We start from the raw sequence: 22604 nt of genomic DNA, 5'->3' as shown, positions 1-22604 counted from the left end.
ACGCATCTCGAGACACCTGCGTTCTGCTCTATTCGTTGTGGTGTGTTTTGCTTTTTTAGCGTGAGCACGCGTCTGTTCTGAACGGTTACTGGAAGAAATGATTTAGCCAATAGTTACATGAATACTACTCATACTCGAGAAAATAAACAAATGCTTCTCTCAAAGTCACCAGAATTGAATGCTTTGGTGTTGTTTTTTGCAAAAACTTTCTCCTGGGGGAGCATGCCCCTGGACCCCCCTAGATATAAGGTTTATTAGGCAGATTTCTGTGCATACCCTCAGATTAAATCCTGCAGGCGCCCATGCTGGTCACCATTCAGTTGCATTGTATGGACCTACAGAGCTGAAATATTTTTCTAAAAATCTTCATTTGTGTTCTGCTGAAGAAAGAAAGTCATACACATCTGGGATGGCATGAGGGTGAGTAAATGATGAGACAATATTCATTTTTGGGTGAACTATCACTTTAAAAAAAAAAGAAGAAAAAAACCGCTTTTAGCCCCAACAGTTTCCCTTCAGCGAAACGCCCTCTTACCGAAACCCCGCCCTCTGAAGACATTTCAGCCAACCCGATGTCAGCGCACAGTGTTAGAGAGCATTTCTGATTGGCTGAGAGAGTACGGGCCGCTCCCCTGACTCTTTTGCGCTGTTTACTGAGTGCTTGTGATTACAGTACAGGGACACAACACCTATTTATTTCCCTGATATCAGTCAGGCATGAGAGACAGTTTATATGTTCTATTAAAAATAACTTGGATATGGAGGACTTTGGGTTTTAAACCGTTTTGTCTGATTAATATTATTTATATTAATATTATATTTTCTACTAACATAAAAAAAAAAAATCATTTTCCTTTTTGAGGGTCTGCGTGACGTCATTCCGCGTGTGTCGTCATGCTGGTTACGTCACCTCGAGTTCAGTGTAATGAATAAAGTGTGCTCGCACTCTGATGTTGATCATGATCGTGACTGTGATGTTTTACGCGCTGTATCCGCTCACGAGATTCATCAGCCGTGTCTCAGGTAATGATACAGACGTCATGTGATGTTTAAAGTGCTTTGATACATTGTTTGTTTTTTTTGTTTATTTTGCGGTTTCTGTTCAGAGACTCTCCACTGGCAGCACGAGCACGCGCATGTGTGCACCAAAATAAGCGTGCACATGAGCTGAATTTAATGTGACAGAAAGCCACCAAACATTAAAACGATCGCATAACATTTCGTATTTAACAGTCAAGTGTGGCTGAAAGTCGATGGTAACCATAGCAACAGTCACAGAGCACAGCTGATACACTTAAACAACACAAAGTTGATATTTAATTCTGAAGGCCTTTAATAATGAATCCACACAGCACTACTGCAGTGTACTGCCATGTTTTTATGGACATGTTGCATGATCAGACGGCATTTGTTGAAGTTCCTTGTGAATACCACAGTAAATATAAATAGTAATCATAGAGTACCATGGTACATGTCTAAAAGTATTACCATATGATACCATCATTGTACCATGGTCAGTGTTGGATAAGTTACTCTAAAAAAGTAATGAATTACTAACTACTAATTACATCTTCTTCAGTGTAATTAGATTACTGTACTAATTACTCTGTCTGAAAAGTAATTGCATTACTAATTACTTTCTAAAACCCTGATCAACCTCCACCGGATGAAAAATACATGAAGGATAGACATGAAACTGTTCTTTTAATTCTTACAAATAAATCAAATAAAATCAAATAAATTATTCATGAACTGGCCAAAGAATTTAAAGGGGCGGCGTTAAATTAGAAAACATAAATCTTAACATTAGACGTTAAATTTCTATTTTAAATTCACTATTGTTTTATATAGAATTGTTCTATAGTCTATACAGAATTTAACACAATTACATCAGAAGCAACTGTAATTAAATTACCGAAAAATTAAGAGTAATCACTTTACTTTTTTCAATGAAAAAGTAATTTAATTACAGTAATTAATTACTTAGTAATGCATTACACCCAACACTGATCATGGTACTGCCACAGTGTTTTTGTGACAAAATCAGGCGATAAATACTTAAAAGAGTTCATCTGTGCCTTGCAAAAAAAGTACTGTAGCAGTACCATGGTACAGTGATGGTATCAGATAGGGGAGACTGGGGCAAGTTGTCACAAAGGCTATATCTCAGTGACTATCCAATTACACAAATGTGTCAGGTGCAATATAATCATATTTTTATCATATGCGACTAAATGTGTTGGGTTGGGTAAAAACAGTACCACACTGTGACATTAAATTTAATAGGGCAAGTTCTCACATTTGTGAGTTATTTACCATCATTTTTGTCAGCCAAAACAATGTTTCAATATTTTTTTAGTGTTACTTTTTATTTTTGTATTTCATAATAGTTTAACTGTTTCAATATTTCTGAAAAGCCTTTTTTAACTCTTGAATGCAATTCATGTTTGTTTGTTTGTTTGTGTGTTTGTTTCCATTTGTCTCCATTGACTCCCATTGTTTTTGAGCTAATAATATTGTGACAACGTATGTGTTTGTGTGTGTGTTTATAAATGCATGAAATTAATCATTTTAAATTATTCATCAAATCACCTGTTTTAGGCCGAAAAGTTAAAGTTAAGTTGATGTAAATCAGTGTTAAAAGTTCAAACGGGTCAAAATGACCCATAAGTGCATTCAAGGGTTAAGGATGTTCAAAGACAGTTTCCCATTGTGGCAGCTTATGCCATATAGAGTGATAACACTAAATGATCTGTATATTTGTATTCCCTTGTGAATAACAGTAAAAACTATATAGTTTTCTTTGCATTCAAGACTTTAAGGTTTGTGTCTCTATGGAAGTTATCATTTAAAAATAAACCTATCCTCTGAAATATTCACTTGAGTAAAGGTTTGACAACTTGCCCCACTCTCCTATATCATGATGCTCAATGATTACCATATTAATGTACAAGTGTGTACACTCCAAGGTAATTCAAAGAATACTATGATACATGTCGAAAAACACGGTGTTGCCATGGTACGTGACAGTTTACTTATATCTACTTTGAGTGGCATGTGGGAGAGGGGGTGTGTCTTATAACTGAGATGAAAGTTCATTGGTTGCTCCCACGAGTGAATTGTCAACTGGCATTTTTTAAAGGGACAGTTCACCCCAAAATGAAAATTCTCTCATGCCATCCCAGATGTGTATGATTTTCTTTCTTCTGCAGAACACAAATGAAGATTTTTAGAAGAATATCTCAGCTCTGTAGGTTCATACAATGCAAGTGAATGGTGACCAGATCTTTGAAGCTGAAAAAAGCACATAAAGCCATCATAAAAGTAATCCATAAGACTCCAGTGGTTTAATCCATGTCTTCAGAAGTGATATGATAGGTGTGGGTGAGAAACAGATGGCATGATGGCAAGTAAATGATGCGTTACATTTTAATTTTTGGGTGAACTATTGCTTTATCTCAAGTGGCAAATAAATATAGAAAAGCCATTGGCAAATGCTTTTTTTTTTTAAATGCAATAAAAATATTCATTAATTTATTATTTTAGTTTTATATTTAACTAAATTTAAAAACATTAATTAAAAAAAGTTTTAAAATATCTATGTATTTGTCAAATTAAAAATGATTTAATTTATCATTTTATATTTAACTATATTTTCAAACATGAATTATTAATTAAAACAAACCAGTTTAAATATGCCTATTAATTTGTCTATTTGTTTATTAAAAAGTGTGATTGATTTATTTACTTTATGTTTGAATTAGTAAACTGATAATTGATTTCTTCATTTCATTGTTATGGGGCACTCCTAGTGCACCAGAGGTATTACCAAGGTAGTTTATCAAAAATCCCTGGTAGTACTTTGTGGTGCAAAGCAGCACTGTACTGATATTCTGGTTAATAACAGAAAGTATTAAACTTCTTCAATCAATTCAGTCTGAACCGCTTTACTTACAGACTCCATTTGAACTTTGTTTTCTAGATAATTTCAGTCTCAGGTGTGCCGGCTGTTTTGGTGTTCTGTAAGCGTGTGATGCCTTGTATGTTAAAATCTGTCCGGATTTTAAAAATTGTGTAGTGAAATCCAGCCTCTACCTAGAAGTATGACACAATTCTACTGATGCTGCTTCTCTTCAGTGAAAAGCAAATCTAGTTTGTTTTAATACTTTTTATGTGTCACATTTTTCTCTTCTTTCCACAGAGTTGTGGCAGCAGGCAGCGTGTGTGTACATTAATGGCAAAGTGTGTGATGCTGGCGGAGCTCCATACAGACCACTTACAGAGCAGCAGTGGAACAGCACACAAAACACTGCTGTCATTCCCAATCCAGAGCGCACAGAGAGCGGGAACACACAGGGAGTGGTGCAGGAGGAGGCTGTCTTGGATGGCAGTGAGGTGTTAGATGAACTGGAGTGGAGACCACAGGAGGAGCTGATACATGAAGACACACTAGAATCACTCTGTTATGATCATGAGTTCAAACCTTATGTAACACCTGTACAGGAAGAGGAGAACGCCGGTGTGGTCGGACAGAGAGAGGACGAGTGTCACCAGTCAGAGCAGACAGAAAGCCTGGACAACAACGGATTGCCTTTGGTGATACAAGAAGTAGAGCTTGCAGCATCTGTGGTCAGGTGTCTAGAAGAATCCAGCCAAGATTGCGCTCAGGTGATAAATGAGTTTGAAAGTCACTCAAAATCTGAAGACATGTTCGCCGGCTTCAATGAAGATGCTTACACCAGCCCTCTTGACGTCTGCGCTGATGTAAGCAACCTCTCTCTGGATCCAACAGCTGATGATCATTCAAATGTTGAAGCGAGTGATTCATGTGTTGAAACAGGCTCCACTGAATATGATGATGGTGAAAAGGATTCATCTGTGCCTGAACGAGACACGCATCCCAGCGCATGTTCCTTTGATGTTTTGCTCGGGTTTGATTGTGACGCAGGAAATGCAGCTTCATTCTCAAACAGCAGTCCTGTGTTCCATTTGGCGGCTTTCCTTGCAGATGCTGAGCATGTACAGATGCCCGTGGAGCCCGTCGGGTGGCATTTTCCAGTGGGCGCTGGGCTGTCACAGATGTGTTACTGCCCTTATGTGCAGTTTCCTGGTGTCAGTTACTATCCTGCATTTCAAGACAATAACAATATTGAAGGTGCGACTCTTAAATTAATCTCACATAGTACAAATCTCTCTGTGTATTTCACCATGAAGCCCATGATACCCCATGAAATCAAAATTGGAATTGAGGTCATCTATATGCCAATGTGCACCTAAATGTTGATAAAATGTACTTTTACCAGATATCCACAGTCTTTTCTCTTTCAGAAAAATTGACCAAAAATAGTGATGACATCATCTTGGGCTTATGAGCATATCCAATTTTTGGTCCAATTAAATACTCTCTAGAGTGAAATTTGCCCCTCCCCCTAACAGAGTGCAACAATTTAACAATATATATTATTATTGTTATTAAAAATCCCATTCATTCTCTCCATAGGGGAACTGATTTTAAATGATAACTTAAAGACAGACGACAGTTAATCGATGGTAAATGCTTCTGTTGAAGACTGCGTTATTTCAACTTCATTTTCAAAAAATCGTATTTAATAGCGGAATTCCTGTTGAAGAACTACACTCCCCATAATCCTGAAGCTCTGCAGCTCCGCCCACTGCCATGCCATGATACACTTTGAGTGACACAACCTAGTGGCTGAATATTTTACAGTAAAAACAAAATATATTGTTTCTATAATTATAATCAACAATCAATGTTTTTAAATTGATTACATTATTCGCAATGCTTCAGGTGGTTGTAGTTCATTTCCTCATTAGTGTATCTTGCATCTTTGTCTTTTTGTTTGATTTTCTAATACTATTTCACTTGAATGTTTGTAATGTTGTGATTCCCCTCAGTGCTGGTTGGTTTGGTTCATGGCTTACAACTCTTTTGTGAAGGATTTGATAAAATCCCTATAGAAAAAATGAATGGGAAAAATACTTACAATGAACAAAGATGGCTGAAAAAGTGGCCGGGCACTGTTGCGCTCTATTGCACCTACTTCTGACTAGAATGGCAAGTAAAAAATCATAGTTTGCTATTGGTTGTTTAAAAAAAGGGATGAGCCCCAACTTTCTGTTTCAATAGGAAATATGGGAAAAACAGGAAAGAAAACCGTATACCTGTATTCGTCAAGACAATGGGGTCCTTAATTGTGGTAAAATCACAGTAACGCACAGCCTCTCATGGCTTATTGCTTTTATACAATGGTGTTAATATGGTGTTAAACAGTAATACGATAACAGACACCAATTTTCAATAAATCGTTAGATTTATTAAAGATAGGAAATGGACTCTAACTGTAACACCCTGTCCACATCAGATGCAAGCAGCACGATGAGTCACATCAAAAAGCAAATCGTTCCCACTGAAATCAAGAATGCTGTCTACAATGGATGCGACCATCATGTGTCGCGTCATCGCCAACAGTTTACTGACACCCCGTTCTATTTCTGACGCGCTTGGTGCTACAGCTCACAGCTGATTATTCATGCACGGCATATTTTGAGACTGTTCACTTCGACGTGGCAGTGTAGACGGTGTCAAGTCGTTGTGTCGTGACATTGGTCGTGTCTGGTGTAGACAGGGTGTAGGCTGTTTATGGTTACCAAGCAATGTAGCAACTTGGCGTATTAATACGGAATGTGCAGTCACTGGTCTGTGTTTATCTGTATTGTACAACAACTCCGAAAGCAACTCATCCCAATGTAGGGCTGGAACTATCTATTTTATAACATATGTTACTAGGGTTATCACAATACCAAAATTTTAGTAGTTGGTACCAATACCAATTTCTAGATTCTCGGTAACAATTTTAATACCGAAGCAAAAACTAAAATTAATATGTATTAATATTAAAGGGGTCATGTCATGCTTTTTTTTAAACTTTATTTTTTTTCTTGAGGTTCAGTTATAATATTAGTAAATGTTTTTTCACAAAAAACAGTCATAATGTAGTATTAACTGACCTTTTTCCACCCTGTCTCTGGCCCTCTGTCTGAAACACTCGGTGCTGTCCCCTTTAAGACTTCAACACACACGCCCACTGTGTTATGATTGGCTAACATCTTTGCAGCACAAACACCCCGCGCCAACACACGTGGAACTGTTTTTTCCAAGAATGAAGGAATTCTAAAAGCACTTAATGTCCCATTTTACGCAAAGCACACAATCAAACTGCTACTAAAATAACATCCGAAAACTGAACAAAGATTTGGTGATAAAATAATGCTATTTAAAGCTGACAACAGTGAAAATAGTCCAGACTGAGACACGCCGTAAATATGAAGGGTTAATAAATCTGTATCCAGCTGTAGGTGGACGCTTGGCCCAGGGATTTCCCTCTGTTGTGTGGCCATTCAATACACATCCTGTATTGGGAAATGCGGGCTGTGCGCTGGGTAGGTAGCCTTCTTCGATTGTTTAGCTAGTCAACCCGGGGGAGGGGATCACCCTCGACTGTTTCGCTGCTTAAATATGGGACAATGGACCTCGTGACGCATTCATTTCGGCCAAAACACAGAATGTCCTTGCTAATATAAAACAGTTGAGACAATTGGCATGCTTACTAGCTTATATTACACCATTGTCTTTCGTTGCACTCCGCACTATGCTTTATTCTTGCATAAACAAATTATTAAATCTCTTGTCAATATTTCATATACAATCATGTATTTATTTGGTAAGTAATCGTGTAATAAGACCGATCCGCTCCACGTTGGATTTCTCATCATTTATTTTGTGGTAAAGAAGAGCTCGCTGTTCATTATTTCTTACATATTAAACAGTCATTAACAGATGAAACAATAGCATTCAAATGAAATCGGGTACTTACAGGTTGCTGCATTTCAGTTAGGCACAAAATATCTTAAGGCTATGCAGAGACGCTGGTTTTCCACAGTCAGGAACGGCACAGCGTTTGGCAGTCTTCACAGAAATCACAATCTTATTGTTAACTAACAACTACAGCAATTGTAATCGTGAGGTGGGTACTCTCTCCTCAGCAGTTAACCGACTGAGCGCCAGAGGGCGATGATGTAAAAGTAGGTGTCGTGCTGATGTATTCATCCGTGTGACGTCAGAAAGTACGGAAGATCCAAACGAGACATTTTTGCAGCTTGGTTTCAATAAATGCTCTTTTTGCATTGGGGAGGAAGTTTTGAGCTCTGAAACTTACATGATGTTTTTATAGTACAATGACCTTATTTGTCAAAAGATCAAGGATGTAACTTGTTTATTAAGCTACATTACTTTAACATTAGTAACATTGTTTTATGGTCTCAAGTAATTAGTAAAGACAAGTAAACAGTCAGTAATACAATACGAACAAAGAAACAGATTACAAGCAATTTAACAAATTAAAAACTCATACAAATTAAGAAAACAGTGCTTGAAGTTGTTTAGATAGGGCTAACAACAATGTCAAGTATTCAAGTAAACATTCAGAAATTGAAAAATATAATGAAATAGGCAATAGGCAACTGGTATATTCTGATTATTAGATACAATACTGTGAATGTGTTTGCGATTAATACGTCACCAAAACGGTTATTTTGAATACATTTTAAAATGTATTTTATCATTTAGGCACGTTTCCACATAACTGCGCTTGCAAAGCACACATGCTCATAAGCATGTCCATCATTCAAACATGCAGGTACCAAAATGAGTCGTTACTTCTAAAGCTGCAGAAAGTCTGCAGATCGTCACATCTTTTTATTTTAGTATTGACTTGGTAGCAAAGTACCAATACTTTTGACATCTCTATATGTTACATAATAGCCGCCTTTCCACCCACCATCGGGCCTGAATGGATCATGTTGCGGAACCGTGCTATTCAGAACTGATCTGGGCTCGTTGACAAGTACGTTTTCTTTTTCCGCTTTGGTGCTGTGAAATCAGGATTTGAATGGACTCACTGTGCAAGTGACCAATCGTGAGTCGCCACGTCACTACAGGCGTTTTTCTACCAGCACAGTTTATGTTGGAATGATCGTATTTTTGAGTGAAGCCACCACAAAGTCCTAATTACGAGTGAGAAACTCGTATTAAAATTTTTTTTTTTTTTCGAGTTGGTTAATGCAGCGACAAGCGTTTGCAACAAAACTAAATTTCCCATTATTATATGTAGCCGCACAAGATTGATAAAAAAGATAGATAAAGCATTAATTACACACCTTATCATTTTGTTGCTTTGGAGCTAAAAAGCGTCCTGCCTTCGCTAGTAAGTGGAAAAAAAAGAACGAAATATATAAATACAAAACAGGTCGGTTCTTTTTTACTAAAACCACTTGAACGCACATCACACCTTATTTAAGATTTCCGACCTTGTTAGTACAAACTTCCTAGGAGGACATGAATGCACCATCTGTCCTGAGTATGGTCAGCAAACCGTGCTGAGAAATCTGGGCCTTACAGTGCTCATAACCGCTTGTAGATGTCATCTTTATACAAATGTCTTCCATAGAAGGACTGTATGTGATGTCCTTTGTAAACCATACAAATATTTTCTTTTTTCAAGTGATGTGGAGAGTATGGGAGGACCTTAGTAAAACCCACGCTGACGCCTGTGCAGATCCTGCTTCTGTGTTTGAGTTCAGTGTGATGTCTTACAACGTCCTGTCTCAGGATCTGCTGGAGATGAACAGAGAGCTGTACACACACTGCACAGAGGACGTGTTAGTGTGGGAAAACCGCCTCCAGACCATACTGGAGGAGCTGAAGACCTGGGAGCCTGATGTAAGACAACAAGGAGTCTTTTCAATAAACACAAAGAACATGAAATGAGATGCGTTGTCTTCATAGAGTGGGGAATGTGCTGTGCGGAAAGAGCTAGGTTGATTTCTAAGTAAGATTACGCTTACTCATTGGCTGCGGGTTTGCTTTCTGGTCAGATATAGTTTTTAACTTCGTCATTCTTCAATAATAGCCTCTTTGTAAAGCTGCAAGACATTGTGACATGCATTACATGCACCAGGTTTATTGTCATTAATATCATCTTCTCTGCATGTGTATACTGTAGGTTATTTGTCTTCAAGAAGTTCAAGAAAATCATTTCCTTGAGCAGATGTTTCCTGTCCTGACTCAAATGGGTGAGTTCAAATCCTCTTTGCCCAGTGCTGGTTTTATTTCCATGGAATACAAAAGGAGAAAAGAGAAAATAATCTTTACAGAGCTCTATACAACAACCGTTCATAGTGATCACAACTGTCAAGCCCCCAAAAGCACAGCAATACCATAAAAGTTTCATCAGAGAATCGAAACGATAGCTTTGTGTCAAAAACAGACCTAGATTTAAGCCGTTATTCTTTTATAATCTTCCCTTCCACCGAAGGTCACGTCTAGCCCATATTTGCGCTCATAAAATGACTAAGCTCAGGCATCAAACTCTGAATGGTGCAAGCTGGTAGGTTCTTTAAACTTGCTTGTTAGCCAGTCAGCTCACTCACATATGATATGTCAAGCAAATTGGCTCACATGGCATAAGCTGATAGGTCCTTTGATGTGTAATCGGGTAGCCAAATAAACTTGCGTATTCTCTCTTTAACTTATGTTTAAATTTGCTTGGTTTGCAAGTAAGCCAGTTTCAGTGCAGCAAGCTGTGAGAGTTTTCTCTGAAACCCTCCTCCTCCCCGGATGCACAGGTCTAGATCTGCTACATGGGGATTTTATTTACAGTGGCCAGAAAAAGTAAGTGAACCCTTTGGAATTAGTTGGTTTTCTGCATTAATTTCTCATAAAATGTGATCTCATCTTCATCAGTTACAAGTATAGACAAACACAATGTGCTTAATCTAACAACACACAATTATAATCTTTCATGTCTTTATTGGACACATCCCATTAAACATTCACAGTGCTGTGGAAAAAGTAAGTGAACCCTTGGATTTAATAACTGGTCGATCCTACTTTGGCATCAATAACCTCAACCAAGTGTTCTGCGGATTAGACCTGCACAACGTTCAGAAGGAATTTTGGATCATTCTTCCGTACAGAACTGCTTCAGCTCAGACATATTCTTATGATGTCTGGTGTGAACGGCTCTCTTGAGGTCAGTCCACAGCATCTCTATCTCTAGTGGATTTTTGTTTTTTTTTTCTTCTTTTTGGAATTTGGAATGCCTAATTCCCACTACTTAGTAGGTCCTCGTGCTGTGGTTACTCACCTCAATCCAGGTGGCGGAGGACAAGTCTCAGTTGCCTCCGCTTCTGAGACCGTCAGTCCGCGCATCTTATCACGTGACTCATTGTGCATGACACCGCGGAGACTCACAGCATGTGGAGGCTCATGCTACTCTCCACGATCCACACACAACTTACCACACACCCCATTGAGAGCGAGAACCACTAATTGTGACCCTGCGGAGGTTACCCCATGTGACTCTACCTTCCCTAGCAACCGGGCCAATTTGGCTACTTAGGAGACCTGGCTGGAGTCACTCAGCACACTCTGGATTCAAACTCGCGACTCCAGGGGTGATGGTCAGCGTCAGTACTCACTGAGCCACCCAGGCCCCCAAAGATCTAGTGGATTTTCTTATTTTGAAGTCATTCTGTAGTGGATTTACTTCGATGTTTAGGGTCATTGTCCTGCTGCATCACCCAACTTCTACTGAGCTTCAGCTGGCACACAGACACCCTGACATTATCCTGTAGGATATCTTGATAAACTTGGGAATACATTTTCCCTCGATGATGGCAAATGTTCCAGGCCCTGAAGCAGCAAAGCAGCCCCAAATCATGATGCTCTTTCACCGTACTTCACCATTGGCATGATGTTTTTATGTTGGTATGTGGTGCCCTTTTTATGTCATACGTAGTGATGCAAGTTCTTCCCAAACAATTCAACCTAACTTTCATCAGTCCACAAATTATTTTCCCAGCAGCATTGCGGAGTGTCAAGGTGGTCTTTGGCAAACTTTAGGCACGCAGCAATGTTTTTGTTGGAAAGCAGAAGCTTCCTTCGTGGTGTCCTGCCATGAACACATGCCTGTTTAATGTTTTCTGTATAGTAGACTCATGAACAGAGATGTTAACCAGTTCCAGTGATTCCTTCAAGTCTTTATCTGTCTCTCTAGGGTTCTTCTTTTACCTCATTGAGCATTCTGCAGTGTGCCCTTTGAGTCATCTTGCCAGGATGGTCACTTCTAGTGAGAGTAGTCACTGTACTAAACCATCTCCATTTATAGACAGTTTGTCTAACTGTGGACAGATGAATAAATAAGCTCTTTGAGATAAATTTGTAACCCTTTCCAGCTTTATGCAAAGCAACAATTCTTGATCTCTTCTGAGATCTCTTTATTGTGAGGCATGGTCCATGTCAGCAGATGCTTCTTGTGAATAGCAAACTCAAAATGTTTGAGTGTGTTTTATAAGTCAAAGTATCTCTAACCCACACCTCCAATCTCGTTTCATTAATTGGATGCCAGGTTTGCCAACTCCTGACTTTAATAGCTTTTGTTTATGTCATTAGCCTAGGGGTTCACATACTTTTTCCCAACCTACACTGTGAATGTTTGAATGATTAGTGTGTACAAGAACAATACAATAATTTGTGTGTTATTAGTTAAAACAGATTGTGTTTGATCATTATTGAAACTTAGATGAAAATCAAACCAGATTTTAAGACAAATTTATATATAATATAATATATATAAATGCAGGTAATTCCAAAAGGTTCACATCATTTTTCTTTCCACTATATGTCTAATTGTGCTGCAACATGCCAAATCTTTCAGAGAGTTGTCATGTCTGAACTATTTAATGGTACTTATGGTGTTTTTGACAGTCGTGGTCACTATGAACGTTGTTGAGCTGCATTAAAAACATTTTTTTAATTTCTCATTTTGTGGTCCACTGAAAAAATTACAGCATATGGGTTTGGAACCACACGAGGGTGAGTAAATAATGATAGAATTTTCATTTTTGGGTGAACTGTTCCACATACGTTCCTTTTGAAATCTGTGGATTAACCTGAAGTACAGTTTTGCAACATATCTTGGTTTAAGATGTTCAAGGTTTATAATGTTTGCTACCACAGAAATAATTTTGACTAGTTTCTCATTTTCCTTCTGTTTTGTAGAGGATTCCTAAAGACTGTTTTGTTCGGGTCAAAAAAGACCCGATAGAGTACAGTAGATATACAACACACCTCCCTTCTGATTGTAAACATGAACATTGACAGACTTGTTTTTCACATTGAACACAAATGTTTTAAAATAGCATTTTTTTCTTGAAAGAGCGCCACCTAAATGTCAGTGGTGGTACTATTCTTTTACAGTAGATATACATTAAACCCTTCATTTTGAGCAAAGAGATGATAATTAGAATACTTATAATTTGTACAGTTTTAAACAAATATAAATTCATGGATTTTCACCTAAAACACTCTGAAATTGCTTAAACATTAACAAGTGCCATAAAAATATAATAGTTTTTTCATGTATTCATTGTTGTGGAGAATCAAATGGTGTTTTGATTAAAATATTTTTTTCACTGTTTCGAACTCTTAAATGGGTGAAAAATTACCTTAACATCATGCATGGAAGTAAACTGTGCCAATGTGATCACCCTTAGAAACAAATTGATAGTTTTTTTACCCAGGTTACACCTGCATCTACAAACGACGCACAGGCACTAAAACCGACGGCTGTGCAGTGTGTTACCACGGTGACCGCTTCACCCAGCTGTCTGTCAATTTGCTTGAATTTCACCGATCTGACTGCGAGCTGCTTGATCGTGACAACGTGGCCATTGTGCTGCTTCTTCAGCCAATCACAGAGCAGGATGCAGCGCTCCGCCCCATATGTGTGGCCAACACACACCTGCTGTTTAACCCCCGGAGAGGCGATGTGAAGCTTGCACAGCTGGCCATCCTATTTGCTGAAATTGACATGATGATGAAGCAGTGTAAGAGTGAAGGACGAAGCTGTGAGGTGATTTTATGTGGAGATTTGAACTGTTTACCCAACACACCTCTGTGGCAGTTCATCACCACTGGACAGCTCTACTATCACGGCTTACCTGCCTGGATGGTGAGTGACACTTTAAATGTTCATATATGACATACAGCAGAATAGTGCTGGCCGGTATGATGGTATATGGGTTTCTTCTGAATTGGAAACTTTTCACCAGGCCTTCATCATTTATTTTTGGTATTTTTCAAATGTCTTTTATGTTAGATTTGACTGTTTTAGTCTTTTCTAGACCCAGACTTTCAATATTAAACTGTGAAAATACATTATAAAAATACTAATTATTACATGTTTAAAACTGTTAATCTAAACAAAGACAGAAATAAACATTAACCATTTAAATATTTATTATTAAAAAAAAATTATATACATTTTTCAAAAATTACCACCACACCAAACAATTTTGCCTTAATAAAGTGTTTTCAAAAGTTATTGTACTTGTTAACCATGTGGACAGAAGTATCAGTGAAGATTTATCCATCAAGTTTCAAGAAAGAAGAGAAAATAATCAGATCGAATGATTTATTTATTTCTGGATTTACTTGCTTATCCAAAAATAGACATAACTACATGGTTATTTAATAAATAAACCATTTATTATTACATTTCTAGCAAAAATAACTCAATTGTGATATATGTGTACCTGTATCATGATATAAAATGACTGCTATTATGATTGAAAGCTGAAGTGTGTAACTTCTGCACCACCAAATGCAATTGCAAAAATAAACAGCTGTTGATTGAACAAACAGATAGCCCTCTCTCCAACTCATGCCATTAGTTGAGTTAATGTTATCATGACGGGCTGCACGCTCAAAACAAGAGTCTGTTTTTAGTTTTCAAGAAAATTAACATATGACTAGCTCACTTGTCCAGTTGTCTCTGCATATTAAGCTGATTTTAACACTGAAAAAGTGACACACTTCAGCTTTAAGCATTTGGTCCTACCGCCCACACCTAATATAACATACAGCTGACTGACCGTAGAAATCATTGTGCATTTGTTATTTTTATTTGCAGGTTTCTGGTCAGATTGATTTGTCTAATAAATTCCATCACAGAAGACTTTTCGCCCCCTTGTGGCCGGTCAGCCTCGGCATCAATGAGAACTGTCAGTACAGGACTCAGTCTGACACACAGGTCAAAGGGTCAGGTCAGTGGAAATAAATGTGAATCCACAGGATATGTTCATGTGAGGCTGTGTTTAGAATACTGCGCAGTAAACACATACTATACTAATTTAAAATTAGTATAGTATGCTACGTTGTTGACCTCATTGTGTCGTATGCAGTTATCACCTTGGAAATAAAAATGGTTATTTTGCATTTTTAAGTCAATTTTATGTAAAGAGCAAGAGATATTAAAAATATGTCTTTATGGGGCCTGGGTATCTCAGCGAGTATTGATGCTGACTATCACTCCTGGAGTTGCGAGTTTGAATCCAGGGTGTGCTGAGTGACTCCAGCCAGGTCTCCTAAGCAACCAAATTGGCCCTGTTGCTAGGGAGGGTAGAGTCACATGGGGTAACCTCCTCGTGGTCGCTATAATGTGGTTCTCGCTCTCGGTGGGGTGCGTGGTGAGTTGCGCGTGGATGCTGCGGAGAATAGCGTGAAGCCTCCACACGCGCTATGTCTCCGTGGTAACGCGCTCAACAAGTCACGTGATAAGATGCGCGGATTGACGGTCTCAGACGCAGAGGCAACTGAGATTCATCCTTCACCACCCGGATTGAGTCACTACGCCACCATGAGGACTTAGAGCACACTGGGAATTGGGCATTCCGAATAGGGGAGAAAAGGGGAGGAAAATCCAAAAAAGAAAAAAAAATGTCTTTGTTATTACAGTTACATATTTATTATAACTCTGTTTTTATTTATTTATTTTATTTAGATTTTTATGTTATAAATGTTGAAAGTCCCTCACATTTGCATGCCAAATGACCTCGTTCAGTTTTATTCAGTTATTATGAGCTGTACACAGGGGTTAAATTGGGATTTTTGAGGAGGGTGATGCCTAACAAACAGTGCACCCCAATGATTCACACGACCCACTGGACAAGTAAACTGTTGTGCAAGTAAACCCTCTGCTCTGTGCTATCCTGTGGGTCGTGACCTCGAGCACTTTCTGCCGATGTAGTTCAGTTGCTTTTTATACTCATGTTACATTTTCAAGTTAAGCTCAATTTTCTTTAAAAAAGCACAAATGTGTGTTCCAGTGAGACACTTACAATGGAAGTCAATGGGGTCAATCCATAAACATTAAAATACTGTTTCAAAAGTATAGACACAAGACATAAACAATATGTGTGTTAACACGATTGTGGTGTGATAAAATCACTTACTAACCACATCTGTGTTAAGATATATTCAATTTAACAACTTCATTACCATGATGATGTGATTCAACAAACCCTAAAACCCTGAAATGACTGTAAAAATGACAATTGAAACAACTTTACAGCTCAAATAATACACAAGTTTTAACAGAAGAATTAATGGAAGTGCTTTTATAAAATTATAAACTTCATATTTCTGTTTAAACCCCATTGACTTCCATTGTAAGTGTCTCACTGGAACACAGAGGTTTTTTAAAGAAAAGCAGGGACGAGTAAAAATAAAATTTTGTGGTAATCAACATTATGCCACAAATGCTGTCGATTGAACTTAACTTGTATTGAACCCGGAACATTCCTTTAAAGAGATAGTTCACCCAAAAATAAAAATGATTTCATTTTCTCACCCACCCACATGTTGATCCAAATTTGTATGACTTTCGTTCTTCCATGGAACAGAAAAGATATCCTGAACAACATTTTCCATTTAATGAGGTGTTGTCAGACTTCAAAATGACCATCAACATAAAAGTGGCCCAAATGACTTCTGCTTCATATTCCGATTCTTTTGAAGCCATATGATGGATTTGTGTGAGGAACAGACTGAAATGTTTCTGTCGAGTCCTCATTAACTTTCATTTATTGTCATTTGTGGTTAAACTGTTCCTTTAATATTCCACACACAAAACACAGTGATGGTGACACTCAAAATCCCACTGGCCACGTACACATTGCAGCTAAATACAGTTGCCGCTCCTCTTCTGAGTGTTTAATCTCCTTTTTGTACACAAACACAGAGTTTGGTTGTTTAGAACTCATTATTAATAATGTTTCTTCTCCAGGATCTTTACTAGAACATCACACAGATAGAGGTACGTATCTGGACTCATTTTGGCAACATTCAGTCTTTCTGTACTGCAGTTTCTCCCACCAGTCCTCTCGGGTAACACATACCTGTACATTACAATCCAGAGAGAGCACGCTGTTAAAAACAGCAGACATAAGAGCAAACACATAACATGGCACCTCTGTCGATGGTGATTTCATAAACATTGCTGCCTGTTGTGGTATTTCTCCTGTAGGTAAACTGCAGTACAGTCATGATTTTCTCCGTCAGTTGCGTTACTGTCAGATGGCGTGTGTGCGGCCTCCAGACCTGGAGTTCATACCTGGAGTCACTGACAATACACCAGGTGACAGATTTACTCTCATTAACCTACAGTTACTGTGTGTAACTGCTAAAGATCTACTTGAGCCTGAGGAGTTCATAGTCATGTTTAGATCTTTAAATGTGCACTCTTCATTACAGACGTTGAAGAAATCCAGATGTTCAGTCCAAAGTGAGTATTGTTCACTTTTACACTCAGTTCCTGCACAACAAACTGTATAATGGCTGAAAAATATCAGGACATATTTGATTAGACACATGAGGTCCTTTCCCACCTACAGTCCTGGTACTTTTCCTTTAGTAACTTTCTAGATGAGAACACTTACGAGGAACGGGACACCCAAGGAGACTTTTCCTCTGTTGCATTCGCATTCCCAAAAGTTGCCACTGTAGTGACATAATCTAGTATTGACCATTTTTCTTCTGGCCTGGTTGGAACGAGAAATTCAATAGCAACAACAACAATGACATCAACAACACTGATGGAGGATGCCGGGATCAGAGCTACACTTTTGTTAGGGCTGTTTTACACAAACTTTCGCTGCATCTGAAAACATAGGCAGCTGCCTAATCAGTTAATGGTTTAAACTACAGCGTTTTTGGATGAATGGAACTCTAAAGGAAACTGGTCTCTGAACAGTTAAGAAAGCACCTTATTTCATCCTGAAGGCAGCATTTTCAGATGCAGTCTGTGTCTTCGGGTTACAGTTTAAAGTGTGCGTATGGAGCTCCGTGAGATGAGCGGTCAGACGCAGCACACACTGAATTTAGTGGACAACATGTTGAAAATGCACAAAACCTATTTATCAACACAATCTTTTACAATAAAGGCTTTTATGACTCAAAATAAATTACTGGACTGAAATACTCATTAACTTAAAGACGTCTTGATGCAAGTTACCACACAGTAACAGGCACATAATACTTCCCTCATGTAGATTTCATGACGGTTTAGTGTATTATAGATTTCAATTACCCACTCTTGATAAACATCACTTTATATTCTGTATAGTCACACAGTACAAACAGTACAAATGCGATGAAAACTCAAAGCGTCTCCCGATGAAGTTATACACTCTCTGGATACTTTGTAAAATTGTCAAATTAGTGCAATCCTCTGAGTAGCATGCTAGCAGCTGTTGTTTACAAATGGTGTCTGTGGACTCCTCTTCTTTCTCAATGCTTTGTGTGTCATATGTTTTTGACCAATCACAGGCTGCAGCACCTCCCACAGTCTCCTACAGTCCCTATACACCACCCAAAGTACCTACTCCAGATTAGGAGCTAAAAATCCCCCAGAAACGGCTCCGAGGAACTATAGTTCCTCAGGTGCAAAAGCGACATTAATGAGGGAAAAGTACCTAAAACAGGCTTTAGTACCGCCAGTGGGAAAGGGCCTAGGATGACAATAAAGCGCAGCAGTCAGGTTCCGGAAGGAAAAAAACCTGTTCAATTTCTCCATAGAGAAACAGATTTTTAGCCATAACATACTGTTTAAACCTTTGAAGACGTACTTACCGTGAGCTCTGAGGTTGTTAACTTATGATCTGTATTTCTGCTGAAGTCAGTGTTTAATGACCAAAATACAGTTGAAGAGCTACACTACCCATAATCCTAATGAGAGATCAGAAGTAGCTGTTAAACGTAATGGAATTTGTTTTGTCAGGTTCAGACACAGTTTATATCACTCTCTGCGTCTGACGTCAGCATACAGTCACATCCACCCCGACACTCAGAGCAGTGCTGTGACGACTCTGAACTCAGAGGGTGGAGCCATGGTCGACTACATCTTTTACTCCACACAGACAAACTACTGTGGTGGATGTACAGGTAATGCACAGAGTTTGATGTCTTTCGTTGCTCAAGATGGAACTAAATTAACCAGGTTTAATAGCAATTGTCAGATACAATTTTGACACGAAATGTAGTGTTGACTCAACCATTCAAACCTGTTTTCAAAGGTACTGTAAAAAAAAAAATGATCAAGCAGATGTTTTTTAGCCTGTTACCTGCAGCCAGGTTACTCATTCTGGTATAGATTTTTTTTAACATTTATTTGAATTGTGATGTTATTGCTAGAAAATATGCTCAAATCAGTGTTTAAAACTGTAAATACTATGTCCCAAATCTTAGTAACAGGGTTGCAAAAGTGGCAAACCACATATAAAAGAAGTATAAAACAGCTCATATAATATTTAATTTGATCTCCTGAGGTGGATGAACAACATTGTCATATGGAATAATGAACAGTCAGCCGGTTTTTATTGCAAAATAAACCCCGACAGGGTGATTAGGTGTCTTGAATCACCCTGAAGGGGTTTATTTTATGTTATACCACGGTCTGTTCGAATACCCATTTCTGATTGGCTGGAATGTGTGCGTTAAAACAGTTTAATGCACTGGTAGTTCCAGTCAGTTTCAATCACCGTTCTATATTAATGCACTGTGGCAAGGAGGAGGGCGGGGCCGGGCCGTGATGATGCACGCCCGGCACCTAATCAGGCTAATCAAGCCGACGAGAGGGATAAAGGCCGCCGGAGGCGGTAGTTCGGAGAGAGGGAGCTACAGGCAGCTGCCCTGTGTGTTTATGTTTAATTAAATATTACTTTGATGCTTCGTCCGGTTCTCGCCTCCACCTTGCCACATGCACCTTACTCTCCTGTCCTCCGTAATGACACATTGCGAGAGTTTTGTGCCTCTGTTCGAACGACCTCCAGACATGAACAAAGTGTCAGAGCTGGGATTAACCATCTCATCACAAAACAACATGCAAGTCATGCAGTGCCATCTTTAAATCAACTGTGAAGCGCTACAGGAAACACAGAAAAGACAACAGTGTTCATCAGCCCATATTACTCTCCCAAAGCGCTTGTAAGGAAAGTATGGTTTGACATTCAGCTGTTTTGCACAGAGGGGGAGAGAAACCGGGACTCATCAAATCGCATCTTTCACTGTCCGGCAAGACGATTTCTATTGTAATATGATAAATATTCATCTAAAAAGGTTGCCCTGCTCAACATGTGTGCCTGTAACCGCTAGAGGGCACCCCGCGATCACACATCACTGACTGAAGCTCTGAATGGAGACTGTTTAAAAACATGCAGCCTTTTGCTGTTTTGAAATCGAGCAACAGCACATTGCGATTTTATTTTTAATTCAATCAATTGTGCAGCCCTAATGGATACCATATGGATATCACAGAGGTCAAAGTCTGCAGGATTAGAGAGTTTTGGATGATTTTCTTCTCATCATGAACAGTAAGTGCTACCTTTACAACTGTCACGTCAGCAACGCCACTTTTTCCTCATTAATGTGAAAATGACAATGAATAGGAATTGAATAATACATGTTCTCAGGAGTGCCAACCCTTTTATAGTATGTGGCTATTATTATTTCTGGATTGAGTATTTAAATTAATAGTTTTTAAAGAGCGTTTGGTCTCCAAAAAAACTATATTATCGCACTACTTTATCTCTGAGTCTGACTTAGAACAGGCAACCTTTAGATGAAGTTAACCGTTATTGTTATTCTTTCCATCAAAATTTGCACTATAAAAATCAATGACAGCTGTAACTAATCAATGCTGGCAAGTGACCATGGTATAAGCGGGATAATCCACTTCTAGGTGTGCGTTAAACGATTTGAATGCACTTTGCGGAGGTAACAGGTTCTTTGAAAAAGTTTAACGCACACTTAGCCGTGGATTATCCCTTACATACCAACCGTCTGACTGTACATTATTCCGCTAATTACACTGATACTTGCCAAATAAATAAATGCATGGACATGAAATATTGATTTGCGTTGAAATTATGTAATTATGTGAAAATAAATAAATCGCAGAATAGCTAAATTCAGAGTTCTGTTGGTGTTTATTTTGTCATGAATGACCATCTGACTGCTCATTATCCAGCTTATTACTACATGTCAAATAAATAAATAAATATACATAAAATAAGACCTCTAGGTGGCGCCGTTGACCAATCAGAATCAAGTATTCCAGAGAGCTGTGTAATAATGAAGGTTCAGCGCCTCCTTTTACTGACTTTTCCATGCTTTGTACTTTTATACAAGGAAATTGCCTCCTGTTTTTAGAACAGAGAAATATGATACAAATATGATATTTCATGACGCTCTGTGGGTTTTGTCTTTACAGAGTCTGATGGCGGTTTGAAGCTGATTGGTCGTTTGTCTTTGTTGCCTGAGTCAGAACTCTGGTCACTGAAAGGACTTCCAAACGAAACGTTTCCCTCTGATCACCTCAGTCTGCTGGTCCGATTTCAGTTCTGTTGAGTTTTTCATGGTAGAAAACACTCATTTTACAGATATCTTCCTTTAGAACTGAGATTTGCTGCATTATTCAGGGTTAAGATTGTTTTTCATTTTAACTATTGATGCATTTATTAGATAAAGACATTTCTGGTCAGATGAATATTTTGTTTTAGGTTTAATCATAAAAAAGGTGTTTGACACTGAGTGAACTGTGAAGTTGACTTGAGTGGAGCCAAAATAATCTGCAGTATGTCGTTTAATTCAGGGAAATAAGCTACATTGTTTTTGGTTGACAGAAGTTGTATTAAAATGCAATTATATGTATTGATGATGCACCTAATTTTTGTTTTCAATATTTGTGTTTTGGTTAAGAATTTTTATTTGGAATGGAGCAAAATAACTGATTTGTTGTTGCTTTGCTAATTGAACGTTTTGCCCGAGTATTAAAAAAATAGAAATAAAGATGCCAGTAAATGTGTCAAGATCCCAGTTTTCATTTGCAATTCGAGTCTCTGGATTCAGTCAGCACGCAGTTCACAGTTAAGGTCAGTGAAAGTGAATCTAAAGGGAATGCTATAACTGACGCTGTTCACGTTAAGTTAATGGTGTTAATTAGTTCATTTAAATGTAACCTCGATTATATTGTGCAGTCCAACTTCTAAGTGACAGATGAATTTGTGTCAAAATACCATGGAGTTTGATTAGACACACGGCCGCCTTAAACATCAACAACAGAAGATATGGGAAGTGCTTTCTCTTATTATATCAGGAGTATAATAAAAACTTGACATACTGTATA

General features: G+C 38.3%; 1 protein-coding gene across 2 annotated transcripts; it reads left to right on the top strand.

Moving 5' to 3' along the window:
- The first annotated feature begins 848 nt into the window (after positions 1-848).
- On the top strand, positions 849-22277 carry angel1 (angel homolog 1 (Drosophila)). Of its 2 annotated transcripts, XM_051723197.1 has the most exons (11): positions 849-1023; positions 4202-5155; positions 9582-9799; positions 10083-10152; positions 13663-14093; positions 15054-15186; positions 17208-17237; positions 17448-17558; positions 17675-17705; positions 19200-19363; positions 21690-22277. In XM_051723197.1, the coding sequence occupies exons 1-11, from the start codon at positions 951-953 to the stop codon at positions 21824-21826; spliced, it is 2352 nt and encodes a 783-aa protein (XP_051579157.1). In that variant the 5' UTR covers positions 849-950; the 3' UTR covers positions 21827-22277. The 2 variants fall into 2 exon arrangements, with proteins under 2 accessions (XP_051579157.1, XP_051579158.1); XM_051723198.1 differs by lacking the exon at positions 17208-17237 and having other exon boundaries at positions 850-1023.
- Positions 22278-22604: the final 327 nt, after the last annotated feature.

The sequence above is a fragment of the Myxocyprinus asiaticus genome, chromosome 17, assembly GCF_019703515.2.
Source record: "Myxocyprinus asiaticus isolate MX2 ecotype Aquarium Trade chromosome 17, UBuf_Myxa_2, whole genome shotgun sequence".
Lineage (NCBI taxonomy): Eukaryota > Metazoa > Chordata > Actinopteri > Cypriniformes > Catostomidae > Myxocyprinus > Myxocyprinus asiaticus.
The sequence above is the reverse complement of the archived record's forward strand: the minus strand, read 5'-3'. Positions and strand labels throughout refer to the sequence as shown.

Coding starts and splice junctions, on each gene's coding strand:
- angel1 (XM_051723197.1), top strand. CDS start 951: ATGTTGATCATGATCGTGACTGTGATGTTTTACGCGCTGTATCCGCTC. Junction 1,024..4,201: donor ATTCATCAGCCGTGTCTCAG/GTAATGATACAG, acceptor TTCTTTCCACAG/AGTTGTGGCAGCAGGCAGCG. Junction 17,238..17,447: donor AGAACATCACACAGATAGAG/GTACGTATCTGG, acceptor TTTCTCCTGTAG/GTAAACTGCAGTACAGTCAT.